This window comes from Gracilinanus agilis, chromosome 1 (genome assembly GCF_016433145.1).
Source record: "Gracilinanus agilis isolate LMUSP501 chromosome 1, AgileGrace, whole genome shotgun sequence".
NCBI classification, from domain to species: domain Eukaryota; kingdom Metazoa; phylum Chordata; class Mammalia; order Didelphimorphia; family Didelphidae; genus Gracilinanus; species Gracilinanus agilis.
In genome coordinates, this window is record NC_058130.1 from 787,552,151 (window position 1) to 787,574,818 (window position 22,668).

The following is a 22,668-nucleotide window of genomic DNA, read 5'->3' on the forward strand; positions in this document are numbered from 1 at the left end:
TGGCTGAGTCCTCCAGGATCCACGGGAGCTCCTGGATAGCTGAGCAGTTTCCTCTGACCCGCAGATGCAAGAGCCACGTGACTGATGAATGACAGCTCGGACCCCGCCTGAAGCAGGGAAAAGAGAGTCTGGGGCTGCGAGGTCCCGCAGGACTGCCTGCACCAAAGACTTCCTGTCTGTGGGAGGGGAGAGAAGTCCCTGGAAGTGGGGGAATGGCTCGGCTTGTGCCTTGAGCTGTCTTCCCGCCTCAGAAGCGTTCCTAGTTGGGTCTGTCCCCGCCATCCTCCCCAAGGAGGGGGCAGCACCCCCCCCCCCCCCCGGGTTCTGTCTCCCGCTGGGAGATGGCTGCAGAATCCAGGCTAGATGTCTATAGCCGCCCGTCCCAGGCTCCCCAGCGCCGAGCCTCGCCCTTTCCCATTCGGCCAATAGCATGGCTGTGCGCTGCCCCTGGTGCAGTCCTGTAGCGCTCCGCCCTGTACTGTAGCGCCCTGTGGGGAGACTGGAGGAAGCTGAGGCCGTGCAGAAGTCAGATTGTCCTGGCGTGAGCCGGCCTTGCGGGAATTCTGGGCATTCGGGGAAGAGACAGTAACAGCCGCCAAGGGCTGTTTATAGGCTGCAGGTCCCTGGCTCTCTGCGCGGGGGAAGGTTCTTTCAGGGAGGGGGAGGGGAGGGGAGGGAGCATCATCGTTCATGCCCGCGGATGGAGGAGCTGATGCCCAGTTCTCCGTCACGGCTGGGGCACAGCTAGGCTAGCAGGCGTGTCTGGGAGCCCAAATGGAGACATTCGCTGCGTCTGTGTCCCGAGGCTCCAGGGACCCCAATACTTCTCCCCTACTTGCGGTGACCCTACTTTATTGCTAAATCAGTGCTTTTCCCCCAGTACTGATTCCTGATCCGTCTATGCAGTTTTATGGGATTCCCCAGGGGAGAATAAGATTTCTTTGGCCTTCACATACATTAATATAGATATTTAGTCAGTTAAGGACAATCAACCAATCCCAATACCTCATGTAATATGCAGTAATTTGATTAGGTTCATTAGATCCTTTCTTATGTTAGGTTTTAAACTCCTCAGGACATGACCCCAATTTCTCATTAGAGGCCCTCTACCCATGTGTCCTGATGAGAAGTGCCACCATTGGCCCGAGCCCAGTCCATCTCCAGCTCATTTGATAGAACTGTCACCAGCCCCTCTAGAAAGTTCCCTGGTTATTTTAGGAGCTCCTCAGCCCTTTGTCATGCCCCTGGGTTGCCTCCAATGGGTGGTGTCAGCTTCTCCACCAGCCCATTGTCCTGGGATTTGGGGGGTAGAAGGGCAGGGTGAGCCCAGTTTGGCCCTCAAGTTGGAGGGAGTTTGGCTGGTTTGTGGTCACAGATGAGAATTTGTATTTTGTCCTGGACTGTCTGGTGTTATGAAGAAAATTAGGATTTTAGGCATTGGGTATAAGTTAGCAGCCAGGCCTGTCAGGCAGGTGCTGGAGCATTCCAACCATGGAACAGTGAGAAGGAAGGAAGTCTTTTCCCTAAGAGGGACTCTGGTATGGCCGAGGCAGATGCTTGTTTTAACTGACTCTAGACACCAGGAAAGTGGATTTGTCTCCTACCAAGAACATCTATCCTGTGAAAGTTCAAATTTGAGCATGAACTTACCTCTGGTTGGTGGACATCCTGACTGGTTCAGCTCCTTGTCTTCATCTCTTTGTGGGTTTTACTTGCTGTGGACCCGTGTTCCTGAAACCCTTGGATCATTGCTGGAGCTGAAAAGGACCCAGTAGTGAGACATCCTTTTTCCCTTCTAATCTGCCATGCTGGACCTGACAGCTTGTTAGCAAAGAGTAGAGTTTGTCACACCTTTCCTGTCCCTGGTGTCTGTCCCTAGATACCTAGTTTTAGTTGACCTTTCCCTATATCACCAACCCTGAAATTCATTATTAAAACGGTTTTTATTTTACTGTTAGATGTTTTTGTTTTGTTGTAGATGAATCAATAAAGTAGGGTGTAAATGTTTAAGATTTAAGTATTATTAGGAGACTTATCAAGCAAGGCTGGAGAATTCAAAATGGAATGGGGAAGCAGGAAGTGGCTCTCTCTCTCTCCTGGGATGGACTCCATGTTGGTTGAGTGCAGGTTTAACTGACTCAGTGGAAGACCTCAGGGAAAGTGAAGTTTGTATCCTGGTATCCTAAAGGAAGATCCATCTACCTGTGGGGAGTTAGGTTGAGAATATTAAACCTGACCTGGGCTGCTGGTCATCTCAGGCTGGTTTAACTCCCTAACCTTACCCATCTCAAGGAATTACTGGCTGAGGACCTGGAAGAGCCGTATCATCGCTGGATTTGGACAGGACTCAGCAGTGAGGATCCCATTTCCAACACTGCTAGCTCAGCTGAGCCCTGATAGCCTATAGCTTAGCGTAGATAAGTTCCTCCCCTGACCCAGGGACTTGCCCATAGGTTGTTAGAATAGAAACCCCTTTTCCCTTCCTTCAAACTAAAGTTTGTCCAATTAAACCTGGTTTAATTAATCCCTGTGTAGTTAATAGGTTCACTGGCTGATCAAACTGTGTGGCAGCTGGATCCTAACTGTCACTCCCTCCAACTGCCAAACCTATTCTTGGTGTGTATGTAGGTTATTCCCAGTCTTTTCCCCTGTCTTGTCAGTCCTCCTCCCCTTTTCTCTGAACCCAGTAATATTAAAGTAACCCATTAGTTTTCCCATAAGAATTAGCATTACCAGATGAAGAATTGAGAAGGGAGGAGGAAGTTGCCTCTAGGACAGGAAGACTGGCCTGGGAATAACCTACATACTGGACACTGGGGCAAGGGAGTTTAAGATTAAAAAGAGGGCTAGATGTATCATTCTTTGGTCCTGTTTCTAGGAGAGGAACCAGGGATTCCAAGGGCAGGATGGCCTGGGATCACATGAATGGGAAATCTGGTTCTTGATCTTAGGTGACCTTGGGGCCTTGCTCTAGCAGGGGACACTGTGGGATTACCATATGTGAATCACAGTGTATGGTCACATATTATTCTGTCATCTAGGATTGGCAGATGGCCCTGGGTGTTCCTGGTGGCCTGCCTTCTCAGCCTCTGCTTCCTGACTGGGCCAATGGGGTAACCTCAGGCCAGGCTGTACCTATCTCACCACTTAGCATGTGTGAGCACTTAACCAACAGTGGTCCCAGTCACTAAGTTCAGATATCTGTGACTGGGAGAAATATTTTCAAGAAGCATCTTTTCTCTAGCCCAAGATCCTTTTCAGAGATTTTTCCTTTAGCAAAGTAGGTAAAATAAAAGCAAATACATTTCTTAGTGAAATTAATTCATTAAGGACAGAAATAAAACTGGTCTATCAATCCTTGTTTTTGTTTTCTTTCTCATTTATTACCCTCTTATCCCCAAATTATTGTAATTCCCTCTAGTTAAATGCAATATTCTAAATGTCTCTAGTAAGAGAATCTTTAGAGGTATAAGCTGGCTATGTGAAATGATTCACTGGGGAGACTGCTAATCTCTCCAAAGCCTCAACTGGGGAGATTACATTATGCTTGTTTCCAATAGAATCACAAGGGGGATTGTGCTAAGGGGATTTCTCTCCCCATTATGTAGCTTTGTTTGAAGACATCAATCAGTGACCTGGAGGTCCTTTACCACTGAGATGTGCAGGTATACACAAACCCTCAGAGAAAGGAAGTTTAAATCAAAGACATAAGAAATTGCCCTCCTGGGCAGTGCCAGGCAAATTTTGGAATTATGATTGGTTCCTGAGATCTGACCTGGGAAAGCCAGTGGGTGGAGGAAACTACTTATAAGGTAAGACAAGGGGACTGCCTGCTGTCTTCTGGCTGCAGCTTAGAAATGTGAAGGAACCCTTATCAGTGGTGAGCTTCAATCCATCAGAATTGCTAATAGGGTAGTAAGTTTAAATACACTCTGCCTCTTTCCTACACTTCCCTCTCTTTACTATTACTACTTTGAGGTAATAAAATTATTAAAGCGACCAGCAGCCTCATGATTTAATTTTAACTATTACAATTGGTTATATTGGATTTGTTTATACAAAAATCTTTATATTTAATATGATTAAATTTATTTGTTTTACATCAAGTAATATTCTCTATCTCTTGCTTGGTCATCCATTCTTTCCTTCTCCATAAATCTGACAGGTTATCTACTCAAATGTTGCTCTAATTTACTCTTAATAGCATCCTTTATATTTAAATCCTACACCCATTCAGAATTTATCTTGGTGTAGGATATGCAATATTGGTCTAGAACTAGTTTTTGCCATACAGTTTTCCAAGCTGATATTGTCAAATAGTGAGTTCTAATCCCACAAGCTTGAATCTTTGGATATATCAAACACTAGTTTGCTGAGGTCATTTACTCCTCGTCTGTTTCACTGATCCCTGCCCCCCTTCTACTTCTTAGCCAGGACCAGATCTTTTGATGATGCCTGCTTGATAGTACAGTTTAAGATCTGATCCTACTAGGGCACCATTCTTCACATTTTTTAAACTAATTCGCTGGATGTTCTTGATCTCTTGTTCTTCTAAATGAATTTTGTTATCATTATTTTTAGTTCTACTAAAATTTTTTTTCATAGTTGGATTGAGGTGGTACAGAAGAAAAAAAGGAGGCAATTTGTCATTTTTATATTGTTTTCCCCAATTGTTTAGATTTAACGTTATTTGTGTGAAAAGTGTTTTGTAATTGTGTTCATACAATCCCTGTTTGTTGAGGCAAGTTAATTCCCAGGTATTCTATATTGTCTGGAGTGATTTTAAATGGAATTTTTCTATCAAAATCTTGCTGCTTGACTTTGTTGGAAATATATAAGAAATGCTGTTAATTTATATGGCTTTATTTTGTATCCTGCAACTTTACTAAAATTACTAATTCTTTCAATGAATGTTTTAGTTGATTCTCTAGGATTCCCGAAGTATACCTTCACATCATCCAAAAAGTGATAATTTACTATCATCATTGTCTACTTTAATTGCCTCAATTTCTTTCTCTACTTTTATTGCTGAAGCTGAAATTTTAGTGCAACATAGTGAGCTACAAAGAGACTACTCTACTAGCCCATGGACTTGTCCATCAGCCCTAAGGCTACCTGATTAGCTTCCAGAATATTCCACCAGTTATTATATAATTCTTTTCATACAAATGGAATGGAATTTGAGTCTCCCATTCTTGGGCTGAGATTCTTCTACAAACTTGGGTGTGTTTCTCACACAAGAACTCCTCTCTACTCTTTCTCTGACCCAGGGTTACTGGTCTCCTGGATGATTCTTGGTCAAGATGCTCCATCCGGTAACTCTACCTTTTCCTTAGTTGTCTCTACTGCTTGGAATGTTCTCCCTGCTCACCTTGACCTTTTGGATTCAGTCCTCTCAGGTAGCATCTCACTTTCTGAGAAGTTTCTCTTGGTCCCTAAAACTCAGAGCTTTACTTCTGAGAGTCCTAGAGCCTGTTCTGCCTTAGGTCTTGAATTTTACCCCAGGGCTTGGATTAAACCTGGGCCATTACACATGCTCATCTTTCCCCATCTCTTCAACACCTGCCTCTTTCTCTCCTTCATGTTCAGGACTCAGACCCTCTTACGGAACAAGTAGATATCCATAAACCCTGGGCAGCAGACTAATCTGAAATAAGAGGTCCCTATCATTTGAAGTGCTGACAGCAAGTGTCTTTTGAGAAAAGATTCTGTTGGATGTCACTTATAACGATGAATCTAGATTCAAAGGAACTCATAATAAATTATAGTTTGTAGCACTTCAATTCACATATATTCCTACTAGGATAATATACATTTGACCTTATATTTGTGTGTGTGAAGCCCCTTACCCCATTTTATGATAACAGTATTAGGCTTTATGATTATTTTTGTAACACAATCATTAGCTTTGAGTTCATAGTCAAATAATCCAGTTTGCTTTATAAAAATTATAAACATTAGCTAAGAAAGTTAGTGTGGGGGCTATCAAATTTTGTTTGCATCCTTACCTTAAGCCTATAACCCAGGACATTCCATAAATCCTGCCACAACCACCTTGTGTGTATAAGAAGGTGGTCAAAGAGGAAGGGTAATCTTGTTTGCAGAACAAGTCACACAGGAGGTGGACGGCTACTCTCGTTTTCACATATCAGTTAGCCAATGTGGCTGACTCATATTATTCAACCATAATCATCAGTAAAAACACCAAGAACCTGACTGAGCACTGCAGTTACCATCCATAGTAATCTTTTTTATACTTACCAGATTAATCAGGCCTTGTGTCATCAATTAAAAAGATGCCCATGTGAATGATTCTGCATCCATTCCATTTTCTTTGTGACTGTATTTTCTATCACTGTGCCATCAGATTTCTTATCATGAAAAAGGCTACCTTCTAAAGCTTGAGGTCTCTCCACTTGAACTGACCAGGGTCTGGCTTTATTGGGAGTCTGGTCTCCTCCCAACAAACCTTGGAGTTCTGGACTCGTGCGATAAATTTTTGCCACATGTGTAGCACAGAATTTAGTGTAAAATAGGCTTAAGATTAGATATGTAAGTGACAGGTTTGGAATTTATGTAAATAAGCATAAATATATCACTTATTTTACACTGGCCTCTGAGTGCAATTAGTCCAGTGTCAAGCTGATAGATGTGTGATTTACTATGTAAGATCACTTTGATTATGCATTCAACTGAGTAGAAGTCATTGGAACGTCAACAATTTTATTTCATATTTGAAATCCACAGTATCATTTGTTATTTTTTAATTTTGGGGAAAATCTTATATGGAAAATGATGTTAATTACATATGATTCCTATAGAGCACAGAAATTATTTCCTTCCTAAATTAACTCCTCTTTAGATCCAGATGCCATGAAATGATGAATTAAGGCATTTGAGAATAGGGTTAGAAATTTTGGAAAGTGAAGTATTTAATTAGACATATTGTAAAGCAAATGACAATTTCTTATCTCAACTAAAATCTTGATTTCATTAGTTTTGTTTGTATAAAGATTTGAATTTAATATAATAAAAATTACCTATTTTACACCTCATAATGTTACCTACTTTTTATTTGGTCACAAATTCTTCCATGATCAATAAATTGATTGGAAAGGTAAACTATTCTATACTCCCTTAACTTACTTATGGGATCAGACTTTAGTTGTAAATCATATGCCCATTTGGACATAATCTTAGAGTTCATGACATAGTAAAGAGAATTGTCTGCTTTTGAGCAAGGTGAGAGCTCAGGGAGAATGTGGTTTCTCTGATGTGTAGTATAAGAGGGAAAATTACGAGTGGCCCTAAATTAATCTTATTTAACTTAAGACAGTAGGTGAAAAAGACGGAAGAAGAGGAGAGAAGCTTTCCTCACTACTCCATGTAGCTTGCTATTCTGTAGCATTAGGGCACCCTAGTCAAGTGCATAGGGATGTCCAGCCAGCAACAAAACTGAAATAGAACTTGGTTATCCCTTGCCTCAGCTTATCAAACCTTTTCTCCAGCTGCTAACTCTCACATATCTGATCTCAGGAGCCAATCATGGCTTTCTATTTGTCTGAGCTTCACGTGGGGGTAGTCTAGGGGACAGTGCAATGGACATCTCCCTGCCACAGTCTTGTGATCTCTTGACTCTATTGTTGCCTTTTTTCTGCTGGTATTCTCTTCCAACTCAATGGTTTCCATCACACCATCCAGGTCTCTGAGACAAGTTCAAACTCACACCAGGTATGCTGCCCCAGAAAAAGGGATGGTAAATTTCCTTCCCAGAATAGGAAGATAAGAGCTGCATGTGTAAATTTTTCCACATAGCTTGTATTCTTAAGGTCTCTTCCCAGTGTGGATTTTCTGATGTTCAGCAAGAGTGGAGTACACTGTGAATGACTTTCCACACTGCTGACATTCATAAGGTTTCTCCCCAGTATGGATTCTCTGATGGTCAGAAAGATTGGAACTGTACCTGAATGTTTTTCCACATTGCATGCATTCATAAGATTTTTCCCCAGTGTGGACTCTCTGATGTAGAGCAAGCTGTGAGCTCTGACGGAATATCTTTCCACACTGCTGGCATTCATAAGGTTTCTCACCAGTGTGGACTCTCTGATGTACAGTAAGACTGGGGCTCCGACTAAATGCCTTTCCACACTGTTGACATTCATAAAGTTTCTCCCCAGTGTGAATCTTCTGATGGTCAGCAAGATTGCAGCTCCGACCAAATGTCTTTCCACACTGCTGGCATACATAAGGTTTCTCCCCAGTGTGGATCTTCTGATGGTCAGCAAGGCTGGAGTACACTGTGAATGACTTTCCACACTGCTGGCATACATAAGGTTTCTCCCCAGTGTGGATTCTCTGATGTACAATAAGATTAGAACTGTTCCTGAATATTTTTCCACACTGCTGGCATTCATAAGGTTTTTCCCCAGCATGGATTCTCTGATGTACAGAAAGATTAGAACTGTACCTGAATATCTTTCCACACTGTTGGCATTCATAAGGTTTCTCCCCAGTGTGGATTCTCTGATGTACAGTAAGATTGGAGCTGTCCCTGAATGTCTTTCCACACTGCTTACATTCATAAGGTTTCTCCCCAGTGTGGATTCTCTGATGTTCAGAAAGACTGGAGCTGAGACGGAATGTCTTTCCACACTGCTTGCACTCATAAGGTTTCTCACCAGTGTGGATTTTCTGATGTACAGCAAGAGTGGAACTCTGATAGAATGTCTTTCCACACTGTTTGCATTGATAAGGTTTCTCACCAGTGTGGATTCTCTGATGTACAGCAAGATTTGAGCTCTGACGGAATGTCTTTCCACACTGCTTGCATTCATAAGGTTTCTCCCCAGTGTGGATTCTCTGATGTAAAGCAAGATGGGAGCTCTGATGGAATGTCCTTCCGCATTTCTTGCATTCATAAGGTCTCTCACCAGAGTGAATTTTCTGATGTTCAAAAAGAGTGGCCCTGTGCATAGATGGCTTTCTGCACTGATTATTTTCACTAGATTTCTCCTCAGTGTGTATCCTTTGATATTCAATATGAGATGAATTTTGAGGTACAACACAGAATTCATTGAAAGCAAAGTTATCAGGACCATCACTCATGATTCTTTGTAGGTCCATTTCTTCCACAGGAAGGCTAACCTCTGTTGGATTTGCCTTCATTTCAGGTCTGATCTCTCCTAAAAGAAACAAACAGTAAAGCATCCACATAGAGTGACATATACACATATATAACTCTATCTCCTTTCCTCAACTGTCAAAACATACATTTTTTTATCTTTATATTCTCTTTCATCAGGTAAGAAGAAAAGTCTTCCAACTTCAATTGGCACAATCCATTCTTTGAAAATGCCATTACCTCAAATCTATAAAACAAAGTAAATAACAAAGAGTCTTCCATGTGATCTCATTGGCTCTTCATAACAAATATGGGGTTTTGGGCAGGCTAGTTTTATTACATTCCTAACTCAGACCATGACGTCAGAAAGGTTGGATGAGTGACTTGACCTGAAATCCTGGCAGCTGAGACTAAATCTTGTGACTGGGCATGCTCTGTCCACAGTATAAGACAATTCACTTTCAATTTTTTTGCTTTCATTTTCATTGTATATACAGTCAATCATCTCTTCACAGATATGACACCTGTGGGTACAGGTACACTAAATATTCCTATTATTTCATCATCAGCTTCTCAGTAAGCATTATGTAGTTCCCTTCATGACTGTTTTCGACCTTATTTTTTGTTCTAGTATCTGAAATCAGATGAAGAATTTCAACACTTTTTTGCATTGATCCAGAGCAGCCATTACTTTTCTTTAAAGGCCTGGGGCCTGGGATTAGAGGCAGGAAAGCCTCAGTTTACATTTTACTACAAACAGCTATGTGGGTGCCTCAGTACAAGCCATTTAATTGAATCTATTTCCTTTTCTGAGAATAGGGATAATTGTATCACTGAATTAGGAAGATGAAGGTGAAGAAGTGCTATAATATTACAGAGAAAACCCTTAGCAGAGAACTGGGCCAAGATCAGGACATTATAAATGATTCATCCCTTTCTTCCCTTCCTCACTGGCTTGGGCTGGATGTTTGAGGTAGTAAGAAGGAAGAATAAGGACAAACCTGCTCTCCTGGGGACACTTGGGAACTATGTGCTACAAGTTTATGCTAGTTAAAAAGAAAAAGATCCCCAATACTAGATGCACACCAGAGGAGAAGAGGATGGGAGGAAAACCCTCCTGAACAGTTTTCCCAGATTTGGGAGACACATTTTGGGTCAGGGAAGATGAGATACAAGTCAGCTCTCAGATTACTTTCAAGTCTGAGATTCTCCAACATGCATTTGATCTCAGACTTCAGGAGCACCAAAGGGAATCCCCAAGGTCCCATTACAAAATGCAGTCCTTTCACAGGAGAACCAAGTAGCAGGAGGGCCTGGCTCTGGGACTCAGCATACCAGCCCTCCTCCCTTTCTCATGACTGAAAATTGCTCCCAAACCTGCCTGCTGCTGAGGGTGATATTCCCTTGGATGGCAGACTTGAGCAACAGGAAGAGGGCTCCTTACCCACAGAGAGCAGGTTCCGGGCATTCTCCAGCATCACCTCCTTGTACAGCTCCTTCTGGGGAGGGGACAAGAGGCGCCACTCCTCCTGCGTGAAGTCCACAGCCACATCCTTGAAAGTCACCACCTCCTAGAGCAGCCCAAGGCAGAGCAAAGAGGACTGAATGCCACATCACAGTGAAGAGCCCACCTCTGGTCAGTTACAGGAAGAAACTGACCCACAGAGAAGGGAGGGGCCCAAAGTTCCGGCCCTTAGTCAGTATCAGAGCCAGCAAGTGAAACTGAGTCTGTAAGAGGCCAATGGAGGTTTGAGAAAAGCAGTTCTAGGATGCTCCAGAAGGAAGCTGAAGAGTGTGTATGGTATGAAGGGAAATCTCTTGGGGACCTCCAGTGCAGCCTGGATTCCCAGGACCCTAGGAGTGACATGTAGGAGTCAGTCACTGTGGCCGGAGTGTAGAATAAAAGGGAATTCTTGGTTCTCTTTGAGTTCACACTTGTGAAAAAGGAATCCTTTGTTCTCTTTGCCTAGTTGGAGTTAACACTTTGGTTGGCCATAACTTTGAATCAACACAAGCTTAAACTACTAGGTGGGTGAAGCTTGAAAACCATTTATTGAATTCACACCTTATTTGATGCTAGGTGAGAATCCAGTAAGATACTTGGAGAACTCCACCCTTTTTCCCCAAACTCAAACAGCCAGAAACTTTTAAGTGTTCACACACCCTGAAAAGTGTGAGTCCAAAAGTGACAATTCAGACAATTTGGAAACTGTGATTGGCTCCCATGAAGAGGAGCAGGGACAGGAAACCACCATAAAAACCATGAAAATCCCTGAGCAGAGAGGCTGTTGAAGAGAGTCTAGGAGAGAGTGAACTCCAAGAAGGTTGGCTCAAAGAAGAAAGTCTGCCTCTGTAATAAGGGGGTAATGTGGCTGATAACAGGGGAGCTGGTGGTACAAGTGAGTCACCTGGCCAGGGAGCCTGTAACTACTGTAGCTGGTGATTTGAGATTGCCAAGGATGTGTAGCCTGAGCTGTTATTCCCAGTCTCCCTGCTATCTGTAGGCTCCTTTAAGGTGGAGAGTGAGGAGTACCTCCCTGCTGGAGTGAAAACAGTACTCAACAGGAAGTAAAGCTCACACTTCCTGAACAAAATGGATGCTTGCCCAGTACTTCCTTTGGAGTCAAGTGGTTTCTATTCTCCCTGCTCCTCAGCCCCTTAGCCCAGGATGATGTTATAAATAACTATAGAAGCTCACAGTTTCAGGGTAAGGGTTTATTTAAACACAGAAGGGAAAACTGAGGAAAGAGGGTTTAGGGTCCTGAGAAGCTGTTGCTAAGCGTCACTGGCCAGTGTTGGCAATGGATCTAGAAGGTAAGATCAGGCTGAGAGAATCAGCCCCTCAGTCAGAGATAATTTTCACTGCCCTGATGTTATGTGATACACCAGCTAGACAGGTGAAGTTGATAAATTGGTTTAGGGGTATCTCTGTTGCTAGGCTACTCTAACCTAATTCCTGCCCACTTTCACCTTCAACTTCCCAGAGTCCCCAAGGGGAAGTCAAGGGGTAGCTGGGTGTCTGGGTGAGGTCAAGGAAATCAGAACCCCCAGGTTGGTTCTGCAGGTGTATTTATAGTCCCAGCTCAAACTGTCAGGTCTTGGGACTGGCAACTGCTGGGCCAAAGTTCCATTCTCCTAACTGCCAGGATTGCCTAGGGTAATTTGCAAATGCAAGAGATCTTGCATAAATCCTGCATTACACCTCAGGAGTCACCTTCAGCTCTAGTCATTGCCTTGGGTGAGCGGATAGCTGGTTTTCCATCCCTGTCTTCTGGAGATAGTTTAATTCTGACTTAAGATTATCAAGTCCTGAACCAGAACAATATTTAGTTAGATAGGTTAATGTCTTTTACTTTCACTCCTTCTACTTCTTTGATAAATAAAAGATTTATAATTTTCATATATTTAGCCAAACCATTAATTTTAACACTTACAGTAGCCTGCATCAGTGTGAGAGTCACCTATGTAGTAAAGCCCAAGCCATGGAGGGAGGAGCTGGGAAAGTAAAATGCAGATGAGGGAAATAGAGGGGGCTTTTGTACCTCCCTGGAACTAACTGGCTCTCTGGGTGGGGGTTTCCCTCTGAGCTTTCCTGATCTCTTGATCTCTGGCAAGCCCAGTCTGAGCAAGCTGAATCAAGAATGAGATTTATAAAGGCTGAGATCGATCTCTCTCTCTCTCTCTTTCTCTCTCAATAAATGATCATCAATTTGGTAATAAGCCCCCACATCAGTTTTAACTGAAAACATTATGAAAGGGACGAGAAAGGAGAGAATGTGTTCCAGAGAATACAGGAATTCAGGATGCAGCCCAGGGTGACCTATCCTCAGAGAAGGCTGAGCTGATCTCAGATCATTTACTTATTGATCCTATTTACCAGTAACTGCTTTTGTCTGGGAATTGCCTGAGTTGTGGTTCTCTGCCTCCTGACTCAGCTCCACATTCAGCCAGCCTGTAATAGGTGAAGTGCAAAATCCTGCTCTGGGGTACTTCATCACTCTTCTAGCCTCATTTCAAGGCATTAGCTGACCTTAGAAGATTCAGGCAAGCCCCAGGGAGTCAGATCTAGTCTTTCTACAATCCTAACTCATCTCAGAGATGTCTGGGTGGCTGCCCAAAGTCGGGGCCCTTACTTTGCACTGGACTCACACAAGAATCTTTTTTTTTTTTTAAATTTTTGGACTTGAAAAATTGTATTCAATTAATTGATTTAGAATATTTTTCCATGGTCACATGATTCATATTCTTTCCCTCCCATAGCCAACACCCAATTCCACTGGATTTTACACGTGTCATTTATCAAGACCTATTTCCATATTATTGATATTTGCACAAGGGTGATCATTTAGAGTCTACAGTCAATTGTATCCCTATCAATGTATGTGATCAAACAATTGTTTTCTTCTCTTTCTACTTTTACAGTTCTTTCTCTGGATGTGGGTAGCGTTCTTTCTCATATGTCCCTCAGAGTTGTCCTAGATTATTGCATTGCTGCTAGTAGAGAAGTCCATTACATTCCATTGTGCCACAGTGTATCCATCTCTGTGTATAAGATTCTCTTGGTTCTGTTCCTTTCACTCTGAATCAATTACTGGAGGTCTTTCCAGTTTACATGGAATTCCTCCAGTTCATTATTTCTTTTAGCACAATAGTATTCCATCACCAACAGATACCACAATTTGTTCAGCCATTTCCCAATCAGAAGGCATCCTCTCATTTTCCAAATTTTTTCCACCACAAAGAGTGTAGCTATAAAAATTTTTGAACACGTCTTTTTCCTTATTATCACTTTGCAGTATAAACCTAGCAATGATCAAAGGGCAGACAATCTTTTAAAGCCCTTTAGGTATAGTTCCAAATTGCCACCCAGAATGGTTGGATCAATTCACAACTCCACAAGTAGTGCATTCATGTTCCAATTTTGCCACATCCCCTCCAACATTTATTACTTTCCTTTGCTGTCATGTTAGTCAATCTGCTAGGTATGAAGTGGTACCTCAGAGTTGTTTTGATTTGCATTTCTCTAATGTGTTATTGGAATTTTGGGGGTTCCATTGAGGGTTATTTGGGGTTCATTTGAGTTTTAAATATTTAGATATATGACAAACTTCCTGTGGACTTTTAGGGGACTTGGAAACTACATTTCCCATGATTCCTCTTGTAATGCAGGTAGACAGGAAGTGTGATTACGTAAAAGAACAGCATAAGACTCCTGAGGTCATTGGAGGCAGGTCTCTTTTGGTATGAGGGAGGCAGGTAGGCAGAAGGTATGGCAGGAGAGCAGGCGCATGATCATCTTATATTTTACCAACATGGCTTTAATTAAAATATTAATACTTCTATCGATATCCATCTATATCAATTTTAATAATAACAGTTATAAGATATTTAGAATATTTTTTCATGTGCTGAATCGAGAATCAGATTTAGAAAGGCTGACACCTCTCTCTCTCTCTCTTTCTGTCTCTCTTTACTAATAAATGCTCATCAATCAGGTAATAAGCCTCCAGATCAATTTTTACTTATAACACTGTGGAAGGCACAAGAAAGGAGAGAATATGTTCTAGAGAGCTCGGGGTCTCAGGATGCAGCCCAGGGTGACCTATCCTCAGAGAAGGCTGAGCTGATCTCAGATCATTTACTTATTGATTCTATTTTCCAGTAACTGCTTTTGTCTGGGAATTGCCTGAGTTGTGGTTCTCTGCCTCCTGACTCAGCTCCACATTCAGCCAGCCTGTAATAGGTGAAGTGCAAAATCCTGCTCTGGGGTACTTCATCACTCTTCTAGCCTCATTTCAAGGCATTTGCTAACCTTGGAAGATTCAAGTGCGCCCCAGGGAGTTAGATCTAGTCTTTCTACAATCCTAACTCATCTCAAGAGATGTCTGGGTGGCTGCCAAAAGTTGCGGCCCTGACCTTGCACTGGATTCACACAAGAATCTCTTCTTAGTCTGAGGAGAGGAGGGCTAGGGCATTGCTGGCCCCTTATTATTGACTATTCCAGTCAGTCAGTGTCCCGGATTATCCTAGTATCATAACCAATGGTAACCTTCCATCCTATGATAGACATCACTTATCCTGTCTTTTCTTTTTTCTGGGCTCCCCCAAAACTATCAAAGAGATCTAGCCTTCTGCTTAGGGTTTGGAGCATTAACAGCCACAAGTCCCTGAGCCCTTTTATTGACAGGCAGCATTCCCCTGCTTGTCTTCCTTCAAGAGCTACCTTAGATTACCTTTTGTTTAAATTTCACTCCAAACACCTGCAAGTATGAGTTTCACAATGGTGGACAGAACTCTAGATGTTCAGTAATAAAGAGGAGTCTGCAGCATTATTAGGAAGAGATCATGAAGGGAAGAGATTATTTGTTTCTTGAATACCCTAAGCAGCAGAAATGCAGGAGAAGTGAATAATAGAAGACAAGAGTAGCAGCAGCAGAACATCAGAGAGAACAGAAAGAGGCTTCTTTTAAATACTACAGACAAGGAAAAAGCAGGAAACCTGGGAGGGCTAAAGGTGAAGCTGAAGAGAGAGGGAATCATGGGAAAAATTTTGTGGCGTCCCATATGCTCCAGAAGGATGCTTCCTGTGTTGGACTGTAGGACCACAGAAGAGAAGAGGAGGTAGATACAGAGATGACGGGGACACACGCAGGGCATCTCAAGGACCAGAAACTGTCATTTCCACTGTCTCTACATTCAGCACCTGCTCTGCACTTCTGGGGATTCCCCAAGAGGCAAAAAATAGTTCTTGCCCTCCAGGAGCTCACAGCCCAGATGGGGAGGGAGACAACACACAGACACATGGACACAAAGCGAGCTCTGTCTAGGAGAAATAGGGAAGGATGGAAAGAATGAAGGCATTCTGACTAAGAGGGACAAGGGAAGGTTTCCTGTAGAAAGTTTTTAGTCTTTAGTTGTGTAAAAATAAAAATGGAGCACACACAAATAAGGATAAAGAACAAAGGAAATAAAGGTTCAAATTTGATCCTGATACTTTTGACAGATGTTATCAAAAGTATCTTTAGTGGTAAAGTAAAGTGAAGCTCAAAGATGAACTTCCCTTCAGGGCCAGGTGCTAGGAATGCTAAAGAGACTTGTTATATAAAATTAAACTTTTTATTTAAAATACATAAGGGTAAAAGGATTTATAATTCTAAGGGATTCTAACTCCACCCAAATAAACTCCCAGGTCCTGCAAGGAACCGCTTCTCCTATGGTTCACAGGTTACACTAATCCTACCTGATCTAACTAACAAAATTTATACTATTCTAAAGAAACCTAACCACTCTAATTCTTAACTTCACCTCTAAGTTATAAAGAAAACCAGGGCTAGCTGGTTGTGTCTCCACAAGAATCAGATTAGGATTCTGAGCCTTAAAAGACACAGAGTCCAAACCAAAGACGAGGTTTTCTTTGGTCTTTTCAGAGTTTAAACAATCTATACACAGTAACAGATTAATGAATAGTGTTTCCCAAGTTGGAAAAGAAAACACTCCCCTCCTTCAAGTCTTTCACTCAGACAGAGATAGAAAGAGACAAAGATGTTACCTTCTGCAGCTCTGAGAGAGAAAAGATCCTGCCTGTGGCACTTTCAACAGCCAGAAACCAACCATCCAAATGCCACACCCAGAGAGTGAAATTGTCATAGAAGGTTACAACTGCCAATAGTTGAAATTAACACTCTCTCTCTCTCTCTCAGCTCTATTTGAAACTCCAATTCTTCCTCAAGCCAGCTTCTCTGCTTCTTATCTCTAAACTAATAAAACAATACTTATTTTCGAATATCATCTTCATAGTTAGGATTTACAGGAAGTTTGAAAAATATTCCAGACATGAGGTAAAGACACTGAAAATGTGTGCAACTAGACAAAGCCAGATCTGGAGTCAGGAAGACCTGGGTTCAAATGTGATCTCTGTCACTTCCTAGCTGTGTAACACTAGGTAAGCCACTTACCCCCACTGGCCTACCTCTTGCCCATCTTCTGCCTCACAACACATGCTTACCATCAATTCTAAGACAGAAAGTAAAGGATTTTTTAAAAGTCTGCAGCTGAAGGAATCCAGGAGGCCAGGTTCCCTAGATCCAAGAATACAGACCGGGGAGTAATGAATAAGAAGACGGGAAAGAGGGCTTTGAACACCAAACAGAATGCTTTGTATTTGATCTTGGAGGGAATAGGGAGCCAGAGGTTTACAGAGTGACATGATCAGAACTGAGCTGTAGGAAAATCACTGGTGGGAGAATGGAGGAGGTTTTGGAGTGGGAAGAGCCTTGTGGGAGACAGACCCAGCAGCAGGTTGTCTTACTAGTACAGGAGAGAGGAGATGTCAGCCTCCACCAGGAGGATGGCAGTGACACAGGACAGAAGGGGGAGTATTGGAGAGACTCTGCAAAGGCGAAATTAACAGGTCCTGGCGCCATATTGGATAAGTAGGTAAGGGACAGTGAGGAATCAAGGGGGGGTTCCTTGGTTTTGAGCCATAGGGGCGAGGAAGATACAGCTATCGGTAAGATGGGGGTTCTGTCTACATGAGAGACAACAATGTGTTTGGGACACTCTGAGTTCAAGATGTTTACTATTCACCTCCTGTGAAATTCCTATAAGGAAATTTGAGATGAAAAAACTGGAGGTCAGAGCAGATATTGGGAAAGAAAATCAATTTATTAAAGCAATGTATGCCAACTGCCTAACCAATAAGGACCAGGCCCTTTCCTAGGCTTAGAGCTGGACATCGAAATCAGGGGGAAAAGAGACTTATCTAACTTAAAAGAGATGAATTAAATTAGACCAATGAATGCAAAGGAAACAATCCAATGCTGGGACATTTGCTTTCTACTTGGAGAAAAGATTAGGGACTTTCCAAGTTGGGATGGAAAAGAAGGACAGAGGACATTCCTTGAAAAGGGGTCCCACTCCTCCCCAATATCTGTAAGCAATCAAAAGAAAAAAGAATATATATCGTTATAGCAATAACTGATTGATCAATAGGGATTCATTTTGCAGATAAGACCCACTGAATGCCTGAGATGTACAGGCATTCAGTGGGTCTTCTTCCATCAGTCTGAAAGAATGGAATTTGGGCAAAATGCAAATTGGCAGAGTGAAGATACAGGAGTCTGCTGATTGCAGAAAATAAAATGTATGGGAGGGAATCTCAAAATACTCAGAGAGGGTTCTGAGGGGGTTAACTACGAACCTGTAGAGGGGAAAGGCAGAGAGCAGCTGAGACAGTCACAGCTTGTGGACTTGGCTCTCCTCTAATCCAGTACGTGATCCTTGATGATCTCCTACTTCGGTCCTGGGCCCTGATCATCTCTGTGAGATTCCAGCCAGCAAGTTCCTCATCCTAGAGACATCTAATGACTCCTGAGAAGAGAGCAATTATCTTCTTGACTGATTCAGTCAGCTATTAAATAGCTATCAGCCTCTGCAAACTTAACCTGAACTATTTGATGACTAGATCATTCTTCTCACTAGACTCCTGATCCAGCTACTAGATATGCAACTTCATCAAAGACTATTTTGTATGGGCTCAGATTAGGGCACGAATTTAGACAGGAAGGTTGGGGAAATTAGATAGTTAGGCGATTAGTGTAGCTCCAATATTGTTGGAGGTCAAAGAGACCTTGCAGGTCAGTGGGTTCTGGAACAGATAGATCCTTATTAGCCTAGGGAAACTCCTAGCCCTCAATGCCTTACCCAAACCTAGTTATCACCTTTAATAAATCTACTGTTGTTAATATCAAGAAGTCTGATTGCATTTGTCAGAGTTCCAAGCCTGAAAGTAGCCACATTGCCTTTAGAACAAGGAGAAGCACCTACAACAAACTGCTATATTACCAACCTTACTTAAGGGTCAATATACAATCTTACAAGTCTCAGGATATGACTGTGTTTCTGGTCAACTGTAGCTCCAGCCTTAGCCAAGAGTCTCTAAACAGCAGGTACAGGAGGTCCAGTTTCCTAGCCAGACTGAAAGGGGTTCAAATAATGTAACGTGGCTTTCTCCCAGTTCTCCTAATTGAATAAACTTTCCTCACCAGATTGAATTTGGATGAGGCACGCAACTGAACAGAAGGGAACCGAGCCAGCTCCAACAATGAATCGCAAGATGGAGAATGTTTCCTCAATTCACCCCTTGCTGCCCCAAACCCCTCTCTTCCTTGTCAAGAGGGAATCACCTCAGTAAATGGCACAAGCTCAGTTTGTCCCAGCTTCTTCACACACCCTACAGGAAATGCTGAGATCATGTTGCATGGGAATACTGAGAACAGAGATTTTCTAGAAATAGCAGCCATGTCAGTCTTGGCATCTCTCCTCAGAGAGGGGGAGCTCCACACTTTAGTCCACATAAATTTCTCTAGTGAAACCTCACAGAAGCAGCTTCAGATTGAACAGAATTCTTAGAGTATCAAATCCAAAAATATAATCCAGAAGATAAAAACTGTAATTTTGCCCCTCGTGCCATATGGAAGAGGGTGTCTGACAGGGATAGATGAAATCATAACAAAATGCATTTGGGAAAAACAAAAGATCAAACATATGAAGGAAATTGACTAAAAGAAGCCAGGATAACTGGGGAACAGCACTACCAGAGCTCTATCAGATCACAAGTCTGCAGTCATCCTAAACCTGGGGTACTGTTAATATAAGGAGATAAAGCAATGGAACAGATTGAAGAAAACACCTCCTGTCAAGTGGCAAACAAGCAATTTGGAAGAAAACTCCTTATTTGGTGAAAGCTGCTAAGAAAATAGGAATACAGCCTGGAAAGAAATGAGACTCAGAGTATAAGCCTACACCATACTCTACTAGACATGGTTAAAGAAAATATGAGCTAAATATTAAATATCACACTATAAGAATGTTGGAGAGAAACATCTCATACATACGTCACAACTACAGGGAGATAAATGTTGAATAATATTTTATTTTCTCCCCAATTATAGGTAAAAACAATTTCTAACATTAATTGTTTTTAAATTGAGTTCCAAATTCTCTCCCTCCCTCCATTTCCCCTCCCTGAGAGAGAGCAAACTGATCTAGACTTTACCTCAGCAATCACGTAAAATATTTGTCCTTATTAGTCATTTTTCTGGAAGAAATTTCAAAGCAAAGGAAAGTAAGGAAAAAAGGGAAACAGGTTTTGGTCTGAATTCTGAGTTCATCAGTTCCTTCTCTGGAAGCAGATGGTTTTTCTCATCAAGAGCCCTTTGGGACTGTCTTACAACACTGACTTGCTGAGAACAGCCGAGTCGTTCACAGCTTCTGATCACACCATGTTGCTGTTAGCCTATAAAATGTTCTCCTCCTTTGGCTCATACTTTGCATCAGTTCATGGAAGTCCTCCCAGTTTTCTATGAAATGATGCTGCCTGTTATTCCTTATAGCCCAACAGGGTAACACTATAATCACACACCACAACTTGTTCAGCCTTTCCCGAATTAATGAATGTCTCTCCATTTTGAATTCTCTGCTACCACAAAAAGGTCTGCTATATAAATATCTTTGTATAAATAGGTTCTTTCCCCCTGTTGGGGATCTCTCTGGGATACATGTCTAGATCAAAGGGTATGCACAGTTTGAAAGCTTTTTGGGCAAAGTTCCAAATGGTCCCCCATACAGTCAATCAATGGACAACAATTCCACCAAAAGTGTATGAAGTGTCACAGCTTTCACACATCTCTGAAGTGATCATTTTCTTTTTCTGGCACAATGGCCAAACTGACAGGCATGAAAGGGTGCCTCAGAGGTGTTTTACTTTGCAGTTCAAGGACACAAAATATTAGCAGAACTCAAGATAGAGGCAATTACCAAAAAATAGAAAAGTTTGATTACTTAAAACAGAAAAACTTCTGCACAGAACCTTAACCTCTGCTTGCCTCAGTTTCCTCAACTGTGAAATGATGAGAATAAGAACATTTACTCCAGAGGGATATTACAGACTACTGAACATAGATTTCAAGAGAACGTAAGGCATTCCAATTTGTATGTATCCCATTCTTTACCACTGAGCCAGATGCCTTTTTGACAAGGCCAGGACATGTCCCTCAGGACCTCCCTAACACTATTTGCACATAACACTCCCAGGCCTTCCAGAAACTCGCCCCTTACTCTTTAGCTTATCCAAAAAGGAAAGGACTAGACCAGTAAGGAATTCTGCTAAACACAGAAGCAATGTACCCAGCTGCTGGTTCTGATACAAACAGCTCTGCTCAAGAACACTCAGAACTCCTCTTCTCAGAAAAGGTCCCATTTCTGTGTGAGGCCCTTCCTGGGCTGACCCCAAACTCCTCAGACTCTCTCTGGGTCAGGTAGCACAGCAGCAGAAAGCCAGTGGGAGAGTCACACTCTGGAGTGGACACAAAAGTCACAGGGGAGCTTCTGGGGGCATTCCCAACTGCCTGATTCTAGCTGTCACTGGCAAGGACGCTGACCATTCCTAAAACAGACTTCACTGGTATATACTAATTTTCCAGCCCCTTCCTCTCCCCTCACACCTCCCTCCTCCTCCTCTGACCCAGGGACACTGGCCTCCTGGCTGATCCTTAACCAAGACCTTCCAGGGTCTGATTCTGGGTCTTTCCAGGCAATGTCTGTCTCCCTGCAGGGAATATTCTCCCTCCTTCCTCTGGCCTCGGAGCTTCCTTCCAGTCCCAGCTGAATCCTCCTCTTGGGAACCAATGATTTCCCCAGAACCTTTACAGTCTTCCCTTCCATAATGCCTTCCTCCATCCTGCCTGCACAGAGCTGGTTTGCACATAGCTGCTGGGGGGTCTCCTTGGTCAGACTGGGGGACACCTGGAGGGTGGCTGATGGCTTCTCCCTTCCTTTGCGCTGAGCAGTGCCTGGCACATACTAGAGTGTTCCTCCAGACTGGAAAGAGCCATAGAGACATGGGAAGACTGGAGAACATGAGACAGAAGCCAGTGAGCATCACAAGGGGACAACGTCTTCCCTGAGGATGGCAGAGACCAGAGGACACCCTCAAGCTCTGCTCTAGACCAGGCTCAAAATGGAACAGGTGAAAAGAAGTAGAGGAAGAGGGTGTGAGTATTGCCAGGCAAGCAAAGAGAGCAAAGACATGATCCCTAAACAGGGAAGAAGGAGTCAATGGTCATCTTTGGCACTTATTTATGCCTAGGGAGAAATTCAATATGGGAGGCAGCACCTTGGGGGAGCTCTCGGGGTCTGAGCTGCTCGAGGGCCAAGGAATCCCTTCCAAAGCTGAGAAGAGAACTGGGAAGGGCTATTCCTCCTGCCTTGGATGTGGGGACAGAAATGGCCCAGCAGGAAGGAGGGAGCAGCTTCCCAACCCATATTGTGTCAGAGCCAGGGAAGGGCCTCCCTGGCTGATGGGGCTTCCATCTGGGGCTGGAATGCACTTACCTGGGCTGGGAGTCCGTCCCTCTCAAAGGCCATCCCTGGGACTCCAGGCTCCCTAAAGAGGCAGCAAAGTAGTCCCAGTGAGTCCATATGGTGAAGCTCTTCCACCTTTTCCCAGCCTTCTCTCTGTAAGGATTAAATTAGGAGTTTTTTTTTTT

General features: G+C 42.8%; 1 protein-coding gene across 1 annotated transcript in view; it reads right to left on the bottom strand.

Annotated features, from left to right (window-relative positions):
• Positions 1-7,824: 7,824 nt before the first annotated feature.
• The window catches only part of LOC123230473 (zinc finger protein 420-like), a 90,982-nt gene continuing 76,138 nt past the window's right edge, over positions 7,825-22,668 (bottom strand). Inside the window, exon 3 of the mRNA XM_044656621.1 lies at positions 7,825-8,951. Within this exon, the coding sequence (XP_044512556.1) occupies positions 7,825-8,951 (1,127 nt within the window). The remainder of the gene's footprint in view (positions 8,952-22,668) is intronic.